Raw genomic sequence first — 24,483 nt, forward strand, 5'->3', positions numbered from 1 at the left:
ATGATCTGAGGGCTGGAGCACCTCTGTATGGAGACAGACTGGGAGAGTTGGGGCTGTTCAGCCTGGAGAAGAGAAGGCTCCGGGGAGACCTTCCAGCACCTCCCAGTGCCTAAAGGGGCTACAGGAAAGCTGGAGAGGGGCTTTGGACATGGGCATGGAGTGACAGGCCACGGGGCGATGGCTTTAAACTGGAAGAGGGGAGATTCCGATGGGATCTAAAGAAGAAATTCTTCCCTCTGAGGGTGCTGAGGCACTGGCACAGGTTGCCCAGAGAAGCTGTGGCTGCCCCATCCCTGGCAGTGTGCCAGGCCAGGCTGGATGAGGCTTTGGGCACCCTGGTGTGGTGGAGGGTGTCCCTGCCCATGGCAGGGGGGTTGGAACTGGGTGATCTTTGAGGTCCCTTCCAACCTAAACCATTCCATGATTCTACGATCCTGCCCCGTGCCTTGGCCATCCATGAGACCGGGAGCCATCGCGCTCCCTCCAGCCATCCCTGGGCACATACGGGGTGCCAGGACCCCACGTCCTCACCCTTCGGACACAGCTTTGTGCTGACGGGCCGGAGTTCACCCAACGGCTGGTCTCTTTGTGTCGCTGAGGAGCGTATTTGCTGGCAGATGGTTGTAGAAGAAATCTTTTATATTTATCATCTCGTTGGCTTAGCAGGACAAGACAACAAATCAGCGTGGAAAATACGATTGTGGGGAAAACGGCTCTAAATTACGGCACTCTAAGCATGTTGGTTTATTCCTTAATGTAGCTACTTTATGTATTTCTTTTCCTCAAACTATATATATTTCCTTTTTATTGGCTAAGCCTCTGCTAATTTATATTTTCATTAGTTTGATTAATACTACTTCCACACTGACATTATTATTCCGACGCAGTTTTGCGAGTGTCTCACTGAAACGCTCGGCGTTAAATAACCCTCGGATTCAGTCTGCATGATTTGTAATTTAATAAGCAGTTCCGCTTCTGCCTTTTATCTCCTAATTGGTACGGAATTAGCAGCGATTCTGGAATTAACACAAGCAAAAATATGCCTTTTTTTGGGGCGTTATTGTTGAAAATAAAAGAGCTCTGGGTATTATTTTGGCCGTAGTCGTTCTCTTAACCCTAAGCCATATTAGCTGGTTTAGGATCAGCGACGGGATCGTAACCCGAGCAGGAATTTGGTGCCGTGGAAGCGATGCTGCTCTTTTAGGAAGGAAGATTTGGGTTTCCCAGGCGGTTGCGTTCGATACTCCTGTAATTATCATTTGGGGAGCGTGACGGGTCTTGTTCGCCCGGTATTTCCATACCCGCTTTTGCTTCTCCTGATTCTTCCTGAAACCTGATTCCTGGATTTGCGTCTCGGAAGAGCTGGAAGCGCTTTAGATGTGAATCCAGCCCGGGCTTATCGTCAGCCCTGCAGAAAGCGACGCTTCCACCTCCCTTCGCAGACCAGATATCTCTAAATCAGGGACAATTAGTGATACGGTCGGGCTGGAAGAGGCGGATTTCGCTTGGGAAAAGCTGGATGAAACCAAGTCCTTTGGCTGCGTTGGGTTTTGCGGGTGGGGGGGTGCTGGGGTGATACCAGGGAGGGCAGGTGGGGGGTGCGGGTGGCAGCGGGCATCAGATCTGCAGAGCTGGAAGGTTTGTGTGTGCCTGGCACGGGGGGGCAAAGGGGCATTTGCTAATCCAAATCCAGCCCTAAACCCAACCCTAATCCTAAATTTAAGCCTAAACTGAAGCCTAAGCCTAAACCAGTCCATCACACGTGGATGTCAGCACCGCTGTGCCAGCGGGTCTCGGTGCAGGGGATGGTCCCAGGCAGGGATTTACGGACATGGACCAGCCTGGAGATATTCACATGAAGAGGCTTTGCCTTTCAAAGTCCTTTAGATCCACGGAGGAGACACGGAAACGTGGAGACACCAAGTCACTGAGTCACCGGACCACCAGGACACCGAAATGCTGAGACAGGGAGACACGGAGCCGCGATGACTCGGTGCCATCTGAAGGACCACGTCCCCGAGACCCACCCCCAGCCAAGCACGTTGAGGACCCTGCGGGTTTCACAGTGAGCAGAGTTGGGTGGGAGCCTGTGGGGCCCAGGAGGAACCGGAGGGAGCTGTGGGAGGGGGGTTTAAGGAGGGATTAATGAGAGGAGAAGGAAAAACAATAGTTTTTCCCAAAAGGCCATTTTAAGGCAGCGTTTGTAACTCCTCCCTTGAACCAGGAAGGGCTGGGACCTTCCCATTTCCTTCACTTTTCCTTCTTCCTTTTGCCTTGGAGTCTGCAACATTCACGGGGGTCTAAATGATTATTTTCCCCAGTTATTCCCAATTATGAAATGCTTCTTTAAAGGAGGAAAAAAAAAAAAAAAAGCCTCAAGGACAAATTCTCAAGAGATGAGCGGGATAAAACACCAGCCTGTTCCCAGCTCTCTGAAAACAAACAAGGCTACCCCCATCTCCAGCGATTTTCCTCCTTTTGTTCCCAGATCCAGGCACCATCCAGCTCTCCCACCTACGGCGCGCAGGGTGAAGGGAGGAGGAGGAAGGCTGATCCCTCATCCGGTAAATCCGGCTGTTTCCCAGCTGTTGCTGGGACTTTCCAGGCAGGAGCAATAAGCAGGAGGAAGACGCTGCTCTGGGTAACCTGGCCACCGGGTGCTGGAGAAAAGGATCAAGGTCCAAATCTCTGCAAAATCCAGATGCCATCTGGGGTTGCCCACTGTTGTGGGCAGCGCCGAGGAGCCGGGAAGCCCGTTTTGGGTCAAGAAGTGGGAAAAAACTCCATGGAGTTGAGAAATGCAAGCGGGCCAACTCTGAGCTGTCGAACAGGAACGTCGATATTAGCATCCGGAGCAGTTACTCCTCCTTTCCCCGCTTGCTCGTTTCCATCTCATCTGCCTCCGCCTGCCAGAGGTTTCCACCCCTCAGAGCAGGACCACCCATGGCTGCTCAGGGTGGGGATGTCCCAAAGCTGGGATGTCCCAAGGTGGGGATGTCCCAGAATGGAGATGTCCCAGGATGGGGATGTCTCATGTTGGGGTGTGCCAAGATGCGGATGTCCCATGGAAGGTGCTGGAAGGTCTCCCTGAAGCCTTCTCTTCTCCAGGCTGAGCAGCCCCAACTCTCCCAGCCTGTCTCCATAGCAGAGGTGCTGCAGCCCTTGCATCATCTCTGTGGCCTCCTCTGGCCCCGCTCCAGCAGCTCCATGTCCTTCTGATGTTGGGGACCCCAGAGCTGAAGGCAGCACTGCAGGGGGGGTCTCAGGAGAGCAGAGCAGAGGGGCAGAAACCCCCCCCTCGCCCTGCTGCCCACGCTGCTTTGGATGCACCAGGACACGGGTGGCTCTCTGGGCTGCCAGCACACGGTGCTGGCTCATGTTGAGCTTCTCCTCACCCACCACCCCCAAGTCCTTCTCCTCAGGGCTGCTTTCAACAGTAACACCAAACTGATCAAAAACCTGATTCCTGCCCCAAACCAGCCTCTGTAGATGCACGCTCATGAGCAGCTGCCAGACCCGCCTTCGTGCTGCTGGCAGGGATTTAAGGTGCAATCGCTTCTTGGGCGCGATTCTCCTGAGCTGGCTGAGATCTTTACCTCGGGACGAGGTGACTCATGCCCCGCAGTGTCCGTTTCTCTCACCGTCAGCTGGTCCAGACACGCAGGGCAACAGCCTCCCCATGGTGACGTCAGCCCCTCCCGGTGCCTATCGCGACTGGCATCGCCGCTCTCACCCCACTGCGACCGAGCGACGCACACGTTGCTGTCTTCTTCATCAGTTTTGGTTGGCGGCAGCCACAGCCCATCGTGTTTCTGCTCCCGCGTCCCATCCTGCATCCAGCTGGTACCTTCACCCTTGAGCTGAGCTCCTCGACAGACCCATCCTCCAAACTCACCCCATATCTCAGCAGCTTTCCATCATCTTCTCGTGCCCGCCCATGCCTGGCGCAGGGCTGGGATGCACCGGCACGGATTTGGGTGCTTGGGGAGACCTGGCAGCCCATCTCCCACCGGCTCTTGAGTCCCGTCTGGTGGACAGTTACTAGTGCAGGAGAGTTGTTTTCTTCCCATCAGCAAAGGTGAAGGAGCACAAATGGATTTCTTTACAAATCAGTGTACATCATGTCCATGAGGCCACTTTATTCCACTTTTCCAAAGCAGCATTTACTCTTTCCCGGTATCTATCCATGTCAATGTCCTCTTGTTTTCTATGGGAACAGCCCAAGGTCTCTCAAACCCATCATCCAGCCTGGAGACAGGTCTACCCGCTCCTGATCTCCAGATCCCTCCCGCAGCCTTTTAAAAGACACGTTGATCATCTCTGAGGTTGGTCTTCTTATATCTCCCAAAATCCTTCTGGATGACTTGCTGATCTTCCCTACGTGATCCATTCGAACCTCGATCATCGATAAAAACCGGACTTTCTTGTTGCCGATGAGCTCGGAGAGGTTTTCTGCCTCTCAAAAATTATTCCATGAAATCTTTTTGTCTTTGGCACCAGCTGTTTGGGCAGACTCAGCAGAGATGGGATGACACTACCGAAGTCATCTCCAAATCTCTGCTGGGCAATTGGCAGAAAGTAGGTGTGAGAAGAGTCTGGGCAGAGAGAATGGTGGTGGAGCTGATTCTACCTGTTTTGACGCAGAAGAGCCAACTGGTGTTTGCTGACGCCGTTTATTCCACTTTCAGGTCTCTGAATTCCTGTGACAGCTGCAGGAGGCATCAGGAAAGAGGTTTTTTTGCAGGTCTCAGGACTTTTATGCTAAAAAAACCCACTAACATGTTCCTCCCCCAGCCAAAGGCGCCGAGGACAAGCAGGTCTCTGCAACCACCCGTCCCAAGGGCACCTGATGTTTTGTTCATGTCACTGAGCCTTTGAGGATGCGTCAGGCTGAGACTTGGCGCTGCTGAACCCGAACGAGCTGCAAGATGATCCCAGTTTTCACCAGCGACCGTGACCGGTGCGCGTTCAGCATCTCGGGCACGAGGTGTGCACGGAATAACGTCCCACGGCGCGGTGCGAGAAACGCCGTTTCTCCTGCGAGACCCGCGGGGTGAGCTCCCCCGTGAATTTTTCCGACTCTTCAGCCAAGAATGTGATAAGGCTTCATGGGTTGCTCACACTGCACAAACATTTTCTCCGCTCTCAGATCCCATGACCTGCTCTTGAACTGCCGGAGCTGAGTCCTCAGCTTCATCCCTCAGCCCCGATGAACGTCAGCCTTTACAGACAGGCAGTGACTGTCCTCATCATCGCGCCCTCTGAAAACGAGGGTCCTCCACATCCTCCCCATGGTCTCTGATGGCATCTCACTTGTTCCCTTCTGCTCGTTGCATCCCATCTGGATGCTGTGTCCAGTTTTGGGTCTACCAATATGATATAAACACCAGTGAACTGAAGTGAATTTGATGGAGGGCCACCAGGATGGTTGGAGGATGGAGCACGGTTGGAAGAAAGCTGGAGAGGGACTTTTTGCAAGGGTGCGTGGTGATAGGACAAGGGGCAATGGCTTTAAACTGGAAGAGGGGAGATTTCAATGGGATCTAAGGAAGAAATTCTGCCCTCTGAGGGTGCTGAGGCACTGGCACAGGTTGCCCAGAGAAGCTGTGGCTGCCCCATCCCTGGAAGTGTTCAAGGCCAGGTTGGATGAGGCTTGGAGCAACCTGGTGTAGTGGCAGGTGTCCCTGCCCATGGCAGGGGGCTTGGAACTGGATGGTCTTGAAGGTCCCTTCCAACCCAAACCATTCCATGGTTCTCCATGAGAAGAAGCTGAGGAAATGGGGCTTGTTCAACCTATAGAACAGAAAAATCTTGAGGACACCTAACAGCAGCCTTGAGCACCTACAAGGAGGTTATTGAGGAGATGGAGCCAGGTTCTCCATGGTGGTTCATGGCAGGAGGCTGAAATCAGAGAGGTTCACAGGGGGAGAAACTCCATCCTTGGTGGATTTCAAGACCTGGCTGGGTGAAGAGGAGGAGGGAAGGGGAGATGTTGTTTCAGGGATGTCTCAGGCTGAAAGGGAAGGAGGCTGCTGCCATCTAGAGCAGAGTCTCCTCTGTGTGCAGGCAGAGCAGCCAAGCTGCGCCTTCCCAGGCCTGGAAAAATCATCTTGGCAGAGACTAAAGCCGGAAAATTAAGGAAAAAACATTACGAGCTGGAATAGAGCAAGCGATGGATTCCCAGGCTGCGGGCAGAGCCGCCGTTCCTGCCGCCCTTGAACTTGCATAAACACAATTAATAATTGATTGGAAATAGGTGGAAAAAGCTTGTTCTTGCCTCCATCATCGTTCCGAGTTGGTGCCTCCCGGGTTTCAAGGCAGCCAAACCCAGTCGGCAGCTCAGAACATGGGGAAAAAAAAAAGGTTAAAAAAAAAAAAAAGGAGAAAAAGAAAAAGAGAACAGAAAAGCCCCAAAACTATTCAAGAGTTTTTATTAAGTGTCCCCAAAGCCACAATCCCACAACCGAGCGGGAGGGTGCTGGCTGAAGAAGGAAAACTCCCAGCGAGAGGAAGTGAAAGTGGCACAGAGAACGTCCCCAACCCCACGTGCTCCCCCATCTCCCGGTGTCCCCATGTCCTCATGCCTCCTGTGCCCCCCACCTAACCCCACGTCCCCCCATGTCCCTCCGTGTCCCCCATGTCCCCCCATAACCCCTCCCTCCCATGTCCTGTGTCCCTCACGTCTCCCATGTCCCCACTCCCCCATGTCTGTGTCCCCATGCCCCCGTGCCCCCCATGTCCCCACCTCCTCATGCCTCCATGTCCCGTGTCCCTCATGTCCCCCCATGTCCCCATCCGTGTTCCAACACCCCCTCGTGCCTTCAGCCCCCCATGCCCACTGTCCCCCACGCCCCCCATGTCCCCATGTCCCCCCAAACCCCATGTCCCCCCCATGCCCCCCGTGTCCCCATGTCCCCCCACGTCCCCAGACCCCCCGTGTCCCCATAGCCCCATATGCCCCCGTGTCCCCCCACGCCCTGTGTCCCCATACCCCCCACATCCCCTCATGTTCCCCGTATCCCCCACGCCCCCCACTTCCTCACGCCCCCCGTGTCCCCATACCCCCCATACCCCCCATATCCCCCCGTGTCCCCCCACGCTCCCCGTGTCCCCATGTCCCCCCAAGTCCCCACATCCCCCGTGTCCCCATAGCCCCCATACCCCCCATATCCCCCCGTGTCCCCCCACGCCCCCCGTGTCCCCATACCCCCCATATTCCCCCGTGTCCCCCCACGCCCCTCGTGTCCCCATACCCCCCATACCCCCCCTACCCCCCCACGTCCCCCCCCGCCCCCCGTGCCCCCCCGCCCGCGCTCGGTCCCCCCGGCCGCCAGGGGGCGCCCTGGCGGTGGGCGGGGCGGGGCGGGGCGGGGCGGCGCGCGGCGCAGCGATGGCGGTGAGCCGGGCGCTGGCGCTCCGCATGGCCTACGCGGCGGCCGGAGCCCTCATGGGCTTCTCGGCCTTCTTCAGCTGGAGCCTGGCGCCCGCCCTCCGGCAGCCCGCCACGGCGGCGGCGGGGGGGCTCGCGGGTACGCGGCGGGGGGTGCCGAGGGGGGTGGGGGGTGGTCGTAGGGGGTGAAGGAGGAGGTAAGGGGGGTGGGAGGGGGTGAGGGAGGGGGTGAGGGGGGTCGTAGGGGGGTGAAGAAGGGGCGAGGGTGGTCGTAGGGGGTGAGAGAGGGGGTGAGGGGGGTCGTAGGAGGTGAGGGAGGGGATGAGGGGGGTCCTAGGGGGTGAGGGAGGTCGTAGGGGGTGAGGGAGGGGGTGAGAGTGGTCGTAGGGGGTGAAGAAGGGGCGAGGGTGGTCGTAGAGGCTGAGGGAGGAGGTAAGGGGGGTGGGAGGGGGTGAGGGGGGTCGGAGGGGGTGAGGGGGGTCGTAGGAGGTGAGGGAGGGGGTGAGGGGGGTCGTAGGGGGTGAGAGTGGTTGTAGGGGGTGAAGAAGGGGCGAGGGTGGTCGTAGAGAGTGAGGGAGGAGGTAAGGGGGGTGGGAGGGGGTGAAGGAGGTTGTAGGGGGTGAGGGAGGGGTGAGGGAGGTCGTAGATGCTGAGGGAAGGGGTGAGGGGAGTCGGAGGAGGTGATGGAGGGGGTGAGGGGGTCGTAGGGGGTGAGGGGGGGGTGAGGCCAAGCAGCACCTTCCCTCGGGGTGACAGGCTGCGGGGTGGGCAGCTTTACCTCAGTGCTGCAGCGGGTGGTCCCTGGGGCAGGGGGACAGGACAGGGGGCTGAGCAGCGCTGCCCCAGGACTGCAGACCCCTCGGCAAGCGCCCGTGAGGGGGAGTGAGCCTGGAGACCCCCCCTGGGCTCCTGCCCTTATCCCGCCCGAAATCACCAAAGAGCCGAGAACGGAGCGGAGCCGCAGTCTGTGCCCGGGCGGTGGGCGCGGGGATGGGGTGATGCCCTCAGCTCCGCGCTGTGTGCGGTGGTTTTCTCCAAGTGTTGGTGGCAAAGCTGGCAAACGTGGGCTTGTGGCACGCTGGGGGTGCGTCACACGCCGTTGGCAGCTGGAGCAGGTGACAGCAGTATGTGGTTTTGGGACTCGGGTGGGCTGCGCTCCATTTTGGGAAGTCGACAGGTGGTGCTTTCCGCATCCACCCAGGAGCTCCGGACCCTTTGGAAGGGCTGGTTGCGCCCGTGGGAGAGCGACTTCTGATAAAAAGTGACAGTTTGCAACTGGAAACGCAAACCTGTGGTTTGTGGGACACGTGAGCTGCATCTGCTGCTGCTCATCCTGGAGGAAAAATGGGAATTGGTTTGTGTGGTTTGTAAGCTGACTGCTGGTGAAGGTGGAATTGTTCGCCTCCTTGTCCCAAGAAGGTTTTTGGAGCCACATCTAGCCAACTTGCTGTTTGTGGAGCAGCTTCAGTTGGTGCTGGTGTGTAACTCGTGGTGTTCCCGGGGAAAAACGAAAAGTTTGAGGCTTATGTTGTGTGTGGCCATCGGAGCGAGCCCCGTGCGACAGCTGGAATTGTCATGGAAAAGAGGATTTTATTTCAAAGTCACAGCTGAAGGCTTTGCTGACTTTCCTAGGAAGGTTTTGGTGTGGCAATCTGTGTTTACGTGTGCTCTGTATTTTCAGGAAAGAAAAGCAAAGCGCCAGATTCCTGACCTTGATACCCACTGAGCCTCTGTGCCAGGAAAAACCTGTGGAAAAAGCAGTTGGGCTGCTTGTTGTAGAGGCCAGCAGCTGCAAACTGCACCGTAACGCCCACAGAAATCAGGGAGACTCAGATGCCCACAGCAGCTGTGGGTCCCAGTTAATGACTGGGTTGGAGCAGGACATGGTCCTCTCTTGGTTCAGCAGCTCCAGGGTTTCTCTGGATAAATACCTGGAGGAAGAGTGGAAAGTGAAATTAAACTCTGTGAAGTTTAATTTAACGCCAACGCTCCCGTGTGCCTCTCGGTGTTTGCTGCACTGTCGGAGCAGCTGTGAGTTACGGGGTTGTGGCTGTCTCTCTACTTCCTCTCCCTCCAAAAAAGTTTTAATTCCAGCTGGAATTAAGCAATTCCAGCGTGTTTATCTCGCTTCACGAGGTGGTTGGAGTGTTGCGCCCTGGAAACGCACAGGAAAACAAGGAGTAATATTTTGTGCTGCATGCACACGCCGTCTGTTGTTCACAGAGGAATTTCGGAAGTCCGTGTTCCAGGAGGAGGTTGGGAGAAAGCAGAGGGAGGAACCAGCCTGTACTTTCTTTGCGGAAGTTGCTTGGATTATTGTCTGCAGGGAGAGGGAGGAGGTTCGTGCTGATTAATTACCGGGTAATTCCAGCTAGTTAAGATAAAAAGGAGCAAGGTAAGCAGGAAGCAAAATAAAAAATACGATCGTGCGTTAGGTTGGGCTCCGTGGATTTGTGTGCTCTCAAACAGCTGTTGGAATGTCTATAGGTAGAGCCTATAGGATCCAGTAGTATCACAAAGCCTGAGAAACAGGTTAAGAAGGGTGTGTTTTGGTGTTAGACACAGCTGATCTAAGGGTTCCTGTCTGCTTTTTAATACTGCTCTCAGCTCTGGGGTCTCCAACAGCAGAAGGACATGGAGCTCCTGGAGCGGGGCCAGAGGAGGCCACAGAGATGATCCGAGGGCTGGAGCACCTCTGTATGGAGACAGACTGGGAGAGTTGGGGCTGTTCAGCCTGGAGAAGAGAAGGCTCCAGGGAGACCTTCCAGCACCTCCCAGTCCCTAAAGGGGCTACAGGAAAGCTGGAGAGGGGCTTTGGACACAGGTGTGGAGTGACAGGACATGGGGCAATGGCTTTAAACTGGAAGAGGGGAGATTTTGATGGGATCTAAGGAAGAAATTCTTCCCTCTGAGGGTGCTGAGGCACTGGCACAGGTCGCCCAGAGAAGCTGTGGCTGCCCCATCCCTGGCAGTGTGCCAGGCCAGGCCGAATGGGGCTTTGGGCAACCTGTTGTGGTGGAGGGTGTCCCTGCCCATGGCAGGGGGGTTGGAACTGGATGATCTTTGAGGTCCCTTCCAACCCAAACCATTCCACGATCCTATGTCTCCATAGGTGAAACACACTCCAGACATTTGAGAGGAGACTTTAATTTTAGGCTCCCACCTCTGACCTGAGGATATGCGGTGTCCTGTCTCACAAATGTTGTTACCCCCAGGACAGGGGGGCCGGGAAGGAGTGGGAATATCACCACGTGTATGTGAGGAGGATTTTTGAAGTTCATCCTGCTGCCAGCCAAGTGCCAAAGTCAAGTTGTGCCCTCGGTTCATTTCTAGCCTTTTACAAACCGACGTTTCACGTACTGCACCGTAGAGCCAAGTGGGTCCTTGGTTAGTTGTGGAGGAGTTGGGAAAAAAAACAAACCCCAAAAGCCCAAAAAAAAGCCACGTTTTTCAGTGCTTTGAAGCTAAGGCTACTTGCTGAAGTGTGTTTGAAGAAAAAAGCCGTGGTGTGTAGGAGGTTTGCGTTGTGCCCGGGCACTGTGGATGTTCAGTTCCAGGTACTCGGGGCATTCCCAGGGTTTGTTCCGTTAATCACCCGGTTTTTATCCTAACGTGCTAAACGGTGGGTGCTTCCGCTGGCAGAGAGTGGCACGAGAGGAAGTGGGCGAGCGTCTCGAGTTTTCCGCCGCGCAGACGTTGGCGAAGCTCAGTGCCAGGCGTCGTTTCGTGCCCTTTGCTGGGAAACCCGTTGTAACTTTCTGCGCGTTCTCCTGCGCAACAGAAGGCAGAAAGACGGATTCTCCCCCAAAACGTGGGGCGCAGCTCGAGTGCTGGGGCTGCACCACTGATGTGAAGCGAAAACCCCGGGCTGGAGCTGTGTTTGCTGCCCTGGGCGGGTTCACAGTTTTTTGGGAATTTTTTTTAGCCCATATGTGCCTTTTTTCCTTCGGAAGCTTCAAAAAGCGATCGGAGCACCTGCGGGTGAGCTGCAGGTCGGGCTGGTGTAGCTGGGAGCTCCAACACCATGGGGGGGGGGGCAAAAAATAGTTGAGGCTGGTGTGTTTGGCAGCTTTGCAGCAGTTCCTGGTGAATATTCCTGTGATTTCGCGGAGGCTTTGCCTTCCTCCCTTCCCTGGGAGCGCGGTTGTGCACGTTTATCTCGTCGTAACTGGCTGCCTGGCTTCCCCATCGCCTCCTGCTCCTCGCCGTGGCTTTTCTCCTGCCTGGGTTGGTGAGGTGGGTTGAAGCTTTTGGTGCTGTGCCTTTGGGTTGTCAGGGACGTGTGTTTCAGGATGTTTATCCATACTCTTCCTCTCTGTGAGAAGTCCTACCGATTCCTGCCTCGTTAGGAATCTGTCTCTTTGTAACTGGTTTATTTATCTTTTGCTTATCTCCTAGAGAACCTTTCCTGCTACGTTTTGCGTTCACATCTGTCCTCCACTGCTCCTTGTGCTGATCTTCACTTGCTCCAGTACATTTCCCATGATTTAAAGTAGAGGCTTGGATATTTATTTACTCCAAGTTCTGGTATTAAAGTTCTGTGGAGGGAAGATTGCCGCGTACTGAGGAGTGTGTAATTAGAGCCCAACTTCTAGTTACAAAACCAGGAATGTGTCATTTAAGGTGCTGAGCAAACTGCCTTTCCAGTCTTTCCAGTTGGCTTTCCTAATGATAAACCCCTCACACAGTGCCCAGTAAAAACTCACTAATCCTCAGAATCTTCAATCTGCCTCTGGGCATGCATACTTGGGAATTTTGGGATCATCTTGAGTCAGATGCAGACCATGTGTATTGTATCCGTGTTTTAAGCAGGAGGGACAGCAACTTAGACTAATCCCAGGACCCAGAGAGTCACTCCTGAGTTGATACTGGTTGTCTCGGTGGCTTGCTGTTTTATTTTGGGCGAGTCACAGTGGCTTTTATGATTTACTGCTTGTTTGCATGTTTGACCTTCTCCCCTCGCTGCCTTAAATTAGTATTTTTTTTCTTAAGCATGAATCTCTAAGCAACCCTGATGTTTTCATTCTGCCAGAGGCAGTTTAAAAGAGAAGCAAGCAATTAAATGTTTTCAGGATGTATCCCGCCCTTTCCTGAGTGGCTTTTAATGTTTGTGTGTATGTATCTTCTCTTTTTGAATTTAATAGAAAGACATTTTTTTTTTTTTTTTTTCCTGCTCTGAAGAGACTTTATTGGCCGTTTCCAAGCTGCTCAGCTATTTCTGGCAAAATACAAAGCTTGTGCTTTGCTGATATAACGTGGACCAGATATTAAAGCAGCTGCAAAGACGATGAAACACAAAATGTACTTTTCTGACGCTCGAAAAATATCTGGGGAGTGAAAAGCTTCTGCTGAACGCAGTGGCTGTTGCATACGAAGCAGTGATTCTCTGAAGACTCTGGTAACTAATCTGACTTGCATATACTGGATATATTTGTGCAGATTGGCTTCTTCCCTATCCAGGGCTGGAATAGCGTGGTCCAAAAGCGCTGCAGTTACAGAATAAAGCGTTTTTTAAGTGTTTGGATTTGCATATAGAGCACTACGTGTCGTTGGATGAAGGTTTGGCTCATGACTGCTGTAGTCCGTGGTCTTAAGGAATGGAGGAAGAGAGGGATGGGATGGCATGCTGGAAGGAAACGCAGGAAAGACTGCACGTGCCTTGTGCTTAATCATATTGGAGTGAAGTTGCAGGAGAGACCGAGTCCCTCCTAAGTGCTGCTGATGTGCTGGGAAATCATGGAATCATGTGGTTGGAAGAGCCCCTCAAGATCATCGAGTCCAGCTGTTCCCCCTGCACTGTCAGGGGCCCTAAACCACGTTCCTCAACCCCAAATCCACACGGTTTTTAAACACCTCCAGGGATGGGGACTCCACCACCTCCCTGGGCAGCCTGTTCCAATACTTCACAACCCTCTCTGGAAAGAAATTCTTCCTGATATCCATCTAAATTTCCCCTGGCATAACTTGAGGCCATTTCCTCTTGTCCTGTCATTCCTAACGTGGGAGAAGAGACTGACCCCCATCTCCCCACAGCTTCCTTTCAGGTAATTGTGCGGTTGGTTCCATCTGGAATGTGAGCAGCGGAGACCCGGAGCATCCCAAATCCCTAAATCTTGTTTCCTGCTGCTGAAGAGGGCTGAGTGAACCGACTGGGTGCTGGGCGAGCTGGAACACCGGGATTTTCTTCTCCCATGTGTGCAGCCCCATCTGCTTTCCTCTAAACCGAAACCTGGAGTAGCAAAGCACTCGGTTGCACGTGTCCAGAGGGAAATTTTGCCAAGTGAAAACCAGTTTTCACTAGAACACTCCAAAGACTCTCCTCTCCACCGAGAGCTGTTTTCCTAAAATACTTCAGCGTTGATCCCCAGCTATTTTGGCAGAAGAGCTGTTCAAGAAGAGCCATTTTTAACCTCTTCCAAAACCAGCTGAGGCCGAGCTAGCTTGGCTTTAACTCCTGCAAGAAAACGTTTCACCCTTTCAGGGAATCACCCAGACAAGGCCAAGTTTGCAAAACTTAGGAATGGCAAAAAGAACTTGGGCTGGCAAAGCTTTTAGAGCAGGTTTTGCTCCAGCTGGAATAATGGAGTGTATCAAAGATTGTTTGGATGGAAAAGGACTGAAGGCTTTGTGAGCGCTCCGGAAAAATCCTTCTAATCAGTCACCATAGACTTCATATTTTCCAGGAGTTTTTAATATTATTTGTCATTTTTGTTGTTGTTTTGTTGCCATCAGCTCTGTCTGCCCCCATCCACGTGCGTTTTGAGCTTCGGGAGGCTCGTGTGCATGTGTTTGCTTGGGATTATTTTTTTGGTTTTTTTGGCTTCCATTGCACATTTGTTGTTTTTTCCCCGAATCTGTGACGCCCATCAGTGTCGTACAGGGTGTCCTGCCACGGCGTGCAAACGTGGCTTGACACGCTTGGCCTCTGGCTGCTCCAACCCCGGGGGAGGCAGCTGGGCTGTTATTCCCCATCAACAATGCAGCTGGTTTTACTGGGCCCGAAGAATCGGGCAGGGATGAGCCAGGGCTCTGAGAAAACCTTTTGTTTGTCACAATTCTCGTTTTTCTGCTTGGAGAAAGGGAAAGTTGTGTTTCACTTGAGCTAAAGAACGCCAAACTTTGGAAAGGGCTTATCAAAATATTTAGATATTAGTGGTTTTCTGGACAGGGTTACAGACCTGCTTTTGAACTTGCCTTTCTGAATTTGTTTAAACTCGTTCCAAGTATGCTGTAAGTTTTTGTGTTTTAAATATGAATTAATCTCGTCAAAATACCTGTTAACTTCTGTTTTAAAAAAAAAAAAACTGCCTTCTGTCGCTGTTTTTTCAGATGTACTCGTGGCTGTTTCCTTTTCCTGGAGCTTTGTGTGCTTGGGATAATTAGTTTTTGATTTGGAGGTAACTTTCCCGTTGCTCTACGTCGGAAATCCCTCGATTGTGTCTTACTGAGCGGCTCTAATTTTAGGGGCGCTCCAGCCGTGGCGTGTGGGACAAATCCACCAAGACAGATTGTTTCTCTGAAAGGAGAGCCAGATTTTTGAGGTTATTTTCAGCGAGTGGAGCTGCCAACCACTGCAGCTACTCCAGGTTTTGCTTCTGAGCGAGGTGTGATTCCGCTGGAGAACACGGCTGCGGCGGTGGAGAAGGGGCAGGGGGTTTGGGGGAATAGCTTGGGGTGGAAAAGTGAAACTGGAGGTCCTGCAGTTAATCATTCCAGACTTTAAATGAGACCTAACTCTCATTTCCTAGTCCAGTACAACCTGTTTCAGTTGTACAGCTGAATGAGCTGGCTGTTCTTCTGTTCTTTGTGTTAAACCTGCAAACCTTCTGCTTTAAAGGTCTGCAAAGCAAGAGATTTCCCATAAATTAAATCCACTAGGCCGGTTTGAGTTTCTCTGTGTGATGATGAAAGTCTTTTCTGTAAATCAGTACAACTCATTTGTTCTTTTCCCCGCTGAGCTTAGGGGTGTTGGTCAATAGGAGGTGATTTTTCTTTTCCTGACCCTGATTTCAGTATTAAACAAGAATCAAACGCTCCATTCCAGCATTTTTGGATGCTTTTCCTCTGGAGTTATTTAGATATAACGGGATTTTTTTCCTGCTGGATGCTGTATGTTGATAAACAGTTATTTTAAAGAAAGATTTTAGCAAAGGTACATGTTTTCATGTATTTAAGCATTTAGTTAGTGGTTGATATATAGCAATACACTCCACTTAAGTGATATTCCCTGCAATAATTGTTTGCTTTCCTCTTGTATTGAGGCTCTGAGCTTGATTTGCCATCCCCTGTGGTTAGGTGGCTTCATCCCACTTGGGATGCCCCTTCTGTTCACCTGCATTTCTCCACACCCAGGTGGTGGTTCTGCTCTTGTGGCTGCTCCACCGTTCTGAGCAGCACTGGTGGGGTTCAGGTGGCTCGGGGTGATCTCACAAGCTCAGGATGAGCAAATCAAGCGACTGAAAAAGCCAAGTCCTGTCCTCCTTGCTCCCACCTGTCCCTGGATGCGTACTGCCCATGTTTTTTTATGCCGGTCCTGATGTTTTTCAGACAGTGTTGTGAGCTGATTTAACTTGCTGGAATTTTTTTCTGCCGTTTTAGGGAGAAAATCAAAGAAAAAACAACTGCTCTGCAGGCTGGATAGTCTCAGCAAAGGATCTGAGTGCTGCAGGGGTGTAAGGGAGAGGAGACAAACACACGGCTGGAGCAGGAGGGGGCTCCTTTCCCCTCTGTTTCGGGTGGTGATGAACACGATGACTGAGCTGCCTCTAAAAAAGACACCCCGTGTTTAATGATCGTGTGACCGAACTTGGTCCTTCAGATGAAGTCGTGGAGAGGCTTTTTTTGCTTAGTCATGAGTGAGGCAGCTACTCTGGAGGTTAAGAGTTAACCAAACACAAGAGTTTGGCAAACAGCTTCCTTCCAAGTGCTGCTGAGTCAGGCTTTAGGGTCTGGGGAAGGTGTGGGGTCAGTGGGGGGAAGATCAAGTGGCAGCTCACGCGCTGCCTCTGCTCTCCCCACGGAGACCTTTGGGAGCAGCAGCAGCAGTTTGGGCCTGGAAACGGCAGCAACTTGACTCAGCAGTTTAAATAAATTGTGCCAAGTCAGCTGAAGGCGTGTGGGGGGAAGCATCTCGTTTTGCTGACCAAAAAACACAAGTTCCCTGTTTTTTTTAAAAAAAAAAAATCTATGTTGGACTTGCTAGAGCACAAGCTGAAGGGTTGGGGAAGTGGAGGAAGTGTCGTTCAGCAAGCGGAGCGCTCGGCTTTTCCACCAAACGTCTTGGCCACCTCGGTGGTCTCCAGTGTGCGTCCCTGGTGGTGGCCTGTGCCGAGTCAGCCACGGAAAAGCCATGTCTGTAGCTGACTTGAGAGTCTCAGAAGGAAAATCCCGACTGCCTGGAGCCAGAAAACCTGCTGAGGTGCTACTTAGGTGCTGTGGGTCCCACCAGCTGGAGCGATGGGCTGGTTCTGCCTTTCCTGTTCATGGTGATAAAGAGTTTGTGAGCTCTGTCTGTCCTGGATATCAGCACTTTACCCTCGGGTTTTTAGTTCGCCCTGAGTGCTTTTGCTTTTGCTTTTACGGGGTTTTTCTTTTGAAGGTTGCCCTTTATCCACCCACCTCTTTTATGGCCCACCGTGGAGGGTGTTTGAACTTTCTTTGCCCCGTTCCAAGACACCAAAGAGGCAAAAAGCATTCCAAGGGTTCTCCCTGCCTGTCCTGGAACTGCCTTGGTGTATATTCAGCTTCGTTTGCCATGCACCTGCACTGCATCCACTACCCATGTGGCCAGCTGGGTCAGAAAACCTCCTAGAGATGAGCTGGGAGCCAAAAATCAAGTCCAGAGGGTTTGTGGGGCGACTCTCCGCTCTGCTCATCCGTCGCTTTGCTCGCAGTTGTTTTCCTCTCTGCCATAATCCGTTCTTTTAAGCCTTGGGAAGCTTTGTGTGAGATGACCCTGTCCAGTAACAAACGAGCTCTGGCAGGGCCACGGCTGTCCCCAGTGTTAAAATGTTGATTTTGCAGTGGGCAAGACTGGTTTTCGCTTCCTTGGATGTCGAGAAGCAGTCGCAGAGTTGCAGGACGCCGTATAAAGCAGCCTGGTGTTTTCCAAACAGTGTCTTTTTTTTTTTTTTTTTAATTATTATTATTTTTTCCTTTGCTGCCCTTTAAAATAAAATCTGGAAAGGAGATGGTGGAGAAGGAGAAACACACAGGAGAAGGGGAAACCACCGCTGGAGGTTCGAATCTCAGGAGTCTTTGTCAAAATGAGTCAAATGTTTGAAGTCTGTGACGTGGCACTGACTACAGGTTGAGTTAGTGGCTTCAAGAGGTTTACTCTGCGACTTAAACAGAGGAGCAGAGTTGGGATTGGGATTGGGATTGTGTGATGGGAATGACAGGCAGGTTGTAAAAGCTTGGACAGGCTTTAAGCCTGTGAACGGGCACTTGTATCGAGTGTCTCTCCTGATTTTTTTCTGCAGCGTGGTGCAAAGGTAGCAGTTTTCAGAACAAGATGAGGGAAGGATGCATCGTTTTTCCCTAGATCAGAAGAGTTTACAGCTCTTAATGTGGATGCTTTCATCCCCTTTTTTTTTTTTTCCCCCTCCTGTTTCCTCCCTTTTGACGAGGGAGTTGAAAGTTGGTTGTGGACTGGTCACCTGAGCTTAGGGAAACGCCTTTTGCTGTAATTAAAAAAAATAATACATAAACTATCCGTGCTCAGATATTTGTCTGGTTGTGTAATCCAGACGTTTTGGGCCAGACCCAAAAGTACAGAGTTAATTTAAGCCGCCTTAACCACTTAGTGAGCGTGCTTTGCTGTAAGTGGGAATTGTACGTACGAGTCATCTGGGAGCTGAACTTCTGCACCCCTTTACTTGGAACATCTGAAGCCTTTGTAGGGGATTGGGATAAATGGAATCTTTATGGAGTTACCTCGAGATGCATCGGGGCTAAACAACGTGGTGGGAAATGCTGAGTACTGAACAGGTCCTGGATATCTTGATTTAGGTGCCTAAAGTCAGTGGTCACGCAGTAGTGGTGTTCATCATCGTCTCCTTAGGCGCCTAAAATCAGTGGTCACGCAGTAGTGGTGTTCATCATCATCATCATCATTTCCATATGGAGAAGGGGCTGCCTGGCCCTTGTGGAAAGGTGCACTAATTCCTGCCAGGTGCCAATTCCCACCTGCTCGCTGCGTGCAATGCCGTGAAAGCTGCATGGAGAATCAAATAAAGCTGCTCTGAGCGTGCATTAAAGGGGTCTGTCCGAAACAGGAGGGTGAAGGAGTCATTTAGGGAATCCCTTCAAGGAATGAAGTCCGTTCCGTGCCAACCTGGAAGCACGATCAGTGTCTCAGAGGCTGGGTGAAGGCAGGGGGTCCGGGGTGGTCGCGGGGAGCGATGCTGCGCAGCCACCCATTCATCCTGGTGTTTCCCCTCTCTCTGGGGGGGACCTGGCCACGGAGCATCGGTGTTCCGCGGCGTTCCGTGTGGGGTTTTTATGGGATGTGTGTTTTTCAGAGGTGTGGTGCGTGGTACTGACTGCCCTTGCTGTCTAATCGAGCAGGTGTTCTGGCGCTCTGGGCCCTAATCACGCATGTGATGTATGTGCAGGATTACTGGAGGACCTGGTTAAAAGGGCTGAGGTTCTTCCTCTTCATCGGGATCCTCTTCTCAGCTCTCTCAGTGGTGGGATTCTGCACGTTCCTCGTGCTGGCCATCACCAACCACCAGTGTAAGTACTCTGTTTCTTGCTGGGAGAAGCGACTAGTGGTGCTGGGGTTACTGGGATTGGGTTTGATGGAGCGGAAGAGGCTGCAAAGCAGAGGTGGGGTGGGAATCTAGGGGTGTTCCTGCCATCTCTTCTGAGAGGTGAAGGACTTTTGGGGGGAGGCTGCAAGAAAGCCATTGCATTTCATTTTTCTGCTGTGGTACCTTGATGACACGGGAGTGATTCTGCTGCCTGGTGAGTGCCACTCCCCTGGGGCATCTCCTGATATCTGCTGGCTGCCCGGGTAGGCCTGGTCTGTAGGGCTGCTGCCACACAGTCCATGTTTTCCAGCATCGTTTCCTATAGAAACTGGAATTTACTTATTTCCACGACAAAAATAAATGTCTATTCAGCGCTCGTAAAGCAGGTGGGTGAGGATATTGAAATCCAAACACGAGTCAGCAGGGTGAAAATGCCTTCTACGCTTAGTCAGCACATAAAGCTGGGTTGCTATAAAATAACATCATCTCAGGAGGCTTCACTTGATTGCTCCCAGTGTTTGCTTGGCAAGAGACCAAAGAGAGGAAGTTTGGGGTTTGTTTTTTTTCAAAAGTTGTCTGTGTTTGTTGCTTGCTGCATTTGGGCCCAGGGCCACCAAGAGTCCTGCTGTCGTCGTGCTCGTGGCGGTGGGCACGCTGTGTCGGGGTCCTGACCCACCAAAAGCCCTTGGCTTACCCCAAAGACACTCCCCGTGGAGACCAGAGTGCTTCAGCTGAGTGGAAGGGCATGAAAATACTCGGATGTGACCATTAGAAATACAAATGTCAACAGGAAACCAAATATTTTTCATCACCTCTTTTCTTGGAGACATGGGGGAAAAACTATTTGGAGAAAAATTTGGGGTTTTTTTAAGGAAATGGAGGTATTCTAAGGAAAGGGCTAGTTTTAGGAGAAAGTAGGACATCTGCAATGGTTATTTATGTATGGAAGGTTTAGGAATGGTACATTTAATGAGTAGGATTTACTGCATAAGTATTGTTTTGTGTGTCCTTCAAAAAAAAAAATCTGTATTTTTTTAATAGTGATCAAGCAGGTTGTATGTAGAGGGAGAATTGTTTTACTCATTCGGTTACGTAAGTTTATTCCAAAATTGTTAACATCTCTTGCACAAAAAAGCCTAAACGTTGAAAATAGATAGGAAAACCGCTGGCATGCACTTCAAAAGCAGAACCACACGCACGTGGCCTCAGAGTAATCCCTACGCAGAGGCAGTTTTATAACAAATAAAGAAGAATTGTGTTAATTTGCAAAGATTCTCCAAAAAGAGGCTGTTCTGTCATTCCTGTGCTGTTATCACAGCGCTGTGCTGAAGACCTGCACCAGTATTACGTATTAAATGGGGACCACAACGATGGGTAAAAGCCTTTTGGAAGGAGGATGTATTTTTTTTTCCTGTTTTCCTGCCGGGATGTGCAGGTTTCCTCTCTCCCTGCCGTGGTGGGGGAGAAGGGAGCAGTGGGAAGGGAGGGCGAGGGAAATGAGGAGCTGCAGGGGGAGGTGGTTTTCTTGAACTGCGTGGTTCTGCCGTCCAGGAATTGACACAAACTCCGTCCTTTGGGCCCTCAGCACGGAGAGGGTGGGGGGGCTCTTAGGATCTGCCTCTCGAGGGGATGATGGCTGTGAGCAGGATGCTCTCCTGTGGCAGAATCATAGAATCATAGAATGGTCAGGGCTGGAAGGGACCTTCAAAGGTCATCTAGTCCAACCCCCCTGCAAGGAACAGGGATATCTCCAACTAGATCAGGTTGCTCAGGGCCTCGTCCAACCTGGCCTTGAACATCTCCAGGGATGGAGCATCCACCACCTCTCTGGGCAACCTGTTCCAGTGTTCTACAACTCTCATGGTAAAAAATTTTTTCCTAATATCCAACCTGAATCTACCTCCCTCTATTTTAAAACCATTACCCCTTGTCCTATCACAACAGGCCCTCCTGAACAGCCTCTTCCTCACTAAGAAGTGAGGAAATTTTACAATCCGAGTCGAGAAAGCTGGGAATAAGGCACTGCTGGAGCTGTGCTCGCAGGACAAGGTCTTTGGGCTGAAACGCTCTGAGGAACTGGGGGGCTGAGTTTGGTTCTTCCCAGCCACACTGCATGAGGGATAAAGGGGATTTTTGAGGTGTACCTGTATCCTTTTCTTCCCTAGCCCTGACTGATCCCAGAAGCTACTACCTGTCCTGCGTCTGGAGCTTCATCTCCTTGAAATGGGCCTTCCTGCTGAGTTTGTACGCGTACCGGTACAGGAATGAGTTTGCAGACATCAGTATCCTCAGTGACTTCTAACGCTTGGACTTCGTCCCGTCCGAAGGTGCTGGATGTCTGAGTTGCCCCCAGAAGGTGTGGTACCTGCGAGAGATGTACGAGAGGCGGAGAAGGAACCCACCCAGTGCTGCTTGGTTTGTCTGTCTGCAGTAGGGGTTTTTCCTAATTGCTTTTGCTCAACCATGTAAAGTTTGGCTAATGATGTCAATCCGGTCTTTCCGTAACTTCCCTGGGAGTCCCTGTGTCTGGTAGAGAGGTGAAAGACTCCACGTGCTTACACACAGCAGGCCTAGATCCACTCTTTGCGTTGCCCCAAACTCCAGGGGAGCTTTCAAGTGGGGAGGAAGTCCTGGGCCCTCCAGGAGCTGTAGGTTCACACCTCATGGATGCAGCACCCCAAAATCTTGTCCTCGTGAGTGCATCAGCACCCGCTTTCAGGTGGGTGCCCAACACACATAACAAACCCTCTGCTCTGTGGGAGGCAGCTCCTTTTGCACTGCTCTGCTCCTCCAAGAGAAAGGGAGAGATGAGCCTTTCCCTGTGGCAGGAGGTCCCTGTGTACCTTCCAGCCAGCACCCCGCATCTTCCAGTGTTTTCCAGTGTTTTCTTTCTCTGCGTTGTGCGCGAGGTCAGCGCTCTCCCGGGGTCTGAACGAGCTCCAGGGGATTGGAGAAGCACTGGTCATCCCGAGGCACTGTCAGAAGTGGAGAATTGCTGGTTCTGGCTGCTATCCAGGGTCGCTTTAAAAGGGAACTCACAATGAACACCCAAATTTGTAACATGTGGCACTGGGTATTTGGGTGGCAGATGTGCTGGGCAAGGGCTCACCTGCCTGAACCTCTGGAGAAACACCAATTTGGTTCTTAAAAAAGAAAAAAAAATCTTTTCATAGGCAGTACTGTTTCCTTTTCTTTGCTCAGCTTCCCAGTGACAGCAGGATGAGAGAGGGGAGAAGATGTACTCAAAAATACAAAAGGTATCCAGAGGCAGCTTCCAGCCAGCCTCTGGAGTGAGCATCACCGGCGTAACGCAGCCGTAGGCGAATTGCCAGGCTCTTGTGCGGTGAGTGGAGAGGTGGCAGGGCTGGGCTGGCATGCTGGGCACAGCGGGGCTGTTCTGCCATGTGAGGCAGGTGGTGCTGCCTACTGCAAACTGGAAGTGAGAACCATGAATCATTCCGTAGGTGGGTGAGAGGAGAGGCAGGAGAAGCCCCCTTCCCTTGCAGATGGACAAGGCAGGGGTTTGGAAGGAGCCCCCCAGACACACTTGTCCTGCTGCTTCTCCGGGTGCTGCTGCAGCCTCCCCCAAAGTGCCTTTTTGGCAGTTTTTGGCGGGGGTGGGTGGTGGGACCTGCTCAGGGTTTTGTGACCGATTGAGGTGCGGGTGGAAGGTGCCACGTGCTGCGGCGTCAGCCCAGCCTTCTCTCGTGCCACGCAATACTCCCAGTCTCTTTTCTGTGCTGGGGAGCATCGTGGACTGTCCTTTCTGCTGTCTTGCCCTCTGACTTAGCCACGATTGAATCCCTCTCTGCGCTCAAAGGCTCCATCACCTTCGCTGCTCCGTGTTTGGCTTTGGAGGGTGAGCAGTCCAAGCACAGTTTGAGCTGTTGAGGGGATGTTGGAAGTGTTGGACACCACCTGCTGATAGCGTTCCCCGGTTTCTGGGGTAGGAAGATCTCCAAGTGACTTAACGAGGTGGAGGAACATCTTTGGGTCAGCGTGTGAACTGAGGTTGTAGCCAGCTTATGCCAGGGGGGACCTGCCAGAGTCACTGAACCCAGACAAAGGCTGTGAGTATGAATCACTCTTACTTACAAGATTAATACTCAGGCTTTTAAATGCTAAAATTTCCCTTACTGCTGACGTCAGGACGCCTGGCAGGGGCTGGAACAGCTCATCCCACCTCTCTGCCCAAAGCAGTGGCACCCGCCGTGGAGTTTGCAAGTGGGTTTAGCATCGCTCGTTTCCATAAACCATCTCGTCCTGACGTTGCCCCACCACAACACTGCCCGCCCCAGTTCCGGCCCCGGTTCCAGTAACGGGGCCGCGGTGTGCTCGGGACGTGGGATCCCGGCGCCGCTCGGGCCGGTGGACGAACGAAGCATCGTCCCTGTCCATCACCAAATTCCGGGGCTCCTTTTCCTGGGCACGTGTCCGAAACCCCCGTCAGCTCACCCCGGAGATTTTTAAAGTTTATTTTTTTGGTGACTGTCAAATCTGCCTCCCAGCAGCTCACTGAATCTAACCCCCGTTTTCTCCCTTTCGTGTTTTAGCTCTGGAATTTATACTCGCATCTCAGCTTTTTAAAAAAGATTGTGTATGTAAATATATAATATATTTTTACATTTTATGCTTCCTTTGCACGCTCGGTGTAAGGTTTGGTCCTGCGGTGGGATGATGCCATTCACGGTGGGGTTCATTTGTGTGTGTCCCAGTGTCTCCCTGTACTAAACCACACGATAACTTGTATGTGGCACCACAGTCCGAGCAGGAATACAGCCGTTCTTTCTCACCAAACCAGTGTCTGGAGTGATTTTTCCCTGTCAATTTGTTAAATTCTGTCTCTCTCCCTCCCTTGAGGACAACCTGCGGGAGCGTCGCGCTCTGTGGGGAAGGACAGGGGCGAATTGCACGAAACATTTTGCTTTTTGGGGTGATGAGGAGCTGCGTTTTTTAACTCCGTCGTGCTCCGTCCCCTGCATCTTCATCAGTGCTCTCAAAAATCAGCGCTCCTCGTTCCTGAGCTGGTTTTTAGCAAACCCAGCTGCGACTTGAAAACAGCCCGTGGGGAGGAAATATTTCATCTTCCTGTGAAAAACCGTACGCTGACTGCCCGGGGACAGGGTGCTGACTTTTTTTGGTGTCTCTCTTGGACTTGTAAATTTTAATTTTGCTGTTAGAATGAGACAATCCCGCTCTCTTTCAGCCTTCTCCCAGTCCCGTTGTGCCCTCCCAGCAGCTTGGCCAGAACGTGCTGGCAGCCTGGTGAGGATCTCAGCTATCTGAGGCAGCAATTTGGTTTATTTTCCCCCGTTGGCTTCTGATTTCTCTTTCTCCGAA

At 52.1% G+C, this 24,483-nt stretch overlaps 1 protein-coding gene across 1 annotated transcript; it reads left to right on the top strand.

Moving 5' to 3' along the window:
- Positions 1 to 7,390: 7,390 nt before the first annotated feature.
- On the top strand, positions 7,391 to 22,301 carry SLC48A1 (solute carrier family 48 member 1). Its single transcript, XM_086628480.1, has 3 exons — positions 7,391 to 7,529; positions 18,959 to 19,126; positions 21,309 to 22,301. Exons 1-3 carry the CDS (start codon positions 7,391 to 7,393, stop codon positions 21,443 to 21,445), a joined length of 444 nt encoding a protein of 147 aa, XP_086484606.1. The 3' UTR covers positions 21,446 to 22,301.
- Positions 22,302 to 24,483: the final 2,182 nt, after the last annotated feature.

This window comes from Tauraco erythrolophus, chromosome 31, assembly GCF_009769465.1.
Source record: "Tauraco erythrolophus isolate bTauEry1 chromosome 31, bTauEry1.pri, whole genome shotgun sequence".
NCBI lineage: Eukaryota > Metazoa > Chordata > Aves > Musophagiformes > Musophagidae > Tauraco > Tauraco erythrolophus.

Bases quoted from the DNA above. Each gene is read 5' to 3' on its own strand.
- SLC48A1 (XM_086628480.1), top strand. From the start codon at position 7,391: ATGGCGGTGAGCCGGGCGCTGGCGCTCCGCATGGCCTACGCGGCGGCC. The intron at 7,530-18,958 runs GTACGCGGCGGG...CTAATCGAGCAG, and splicing joins GGCGGCGGGGGGGCTCGCGG to GTGTTCTGGCGCTCTGGGCC. The intron at 19,127-21,308 runs GTAAGTACTCTG...TTTCTTCCCTAG, and splicing joins GGCCATCACCAACCACCAGT to CCCTGACTGATCCCAGAAGC.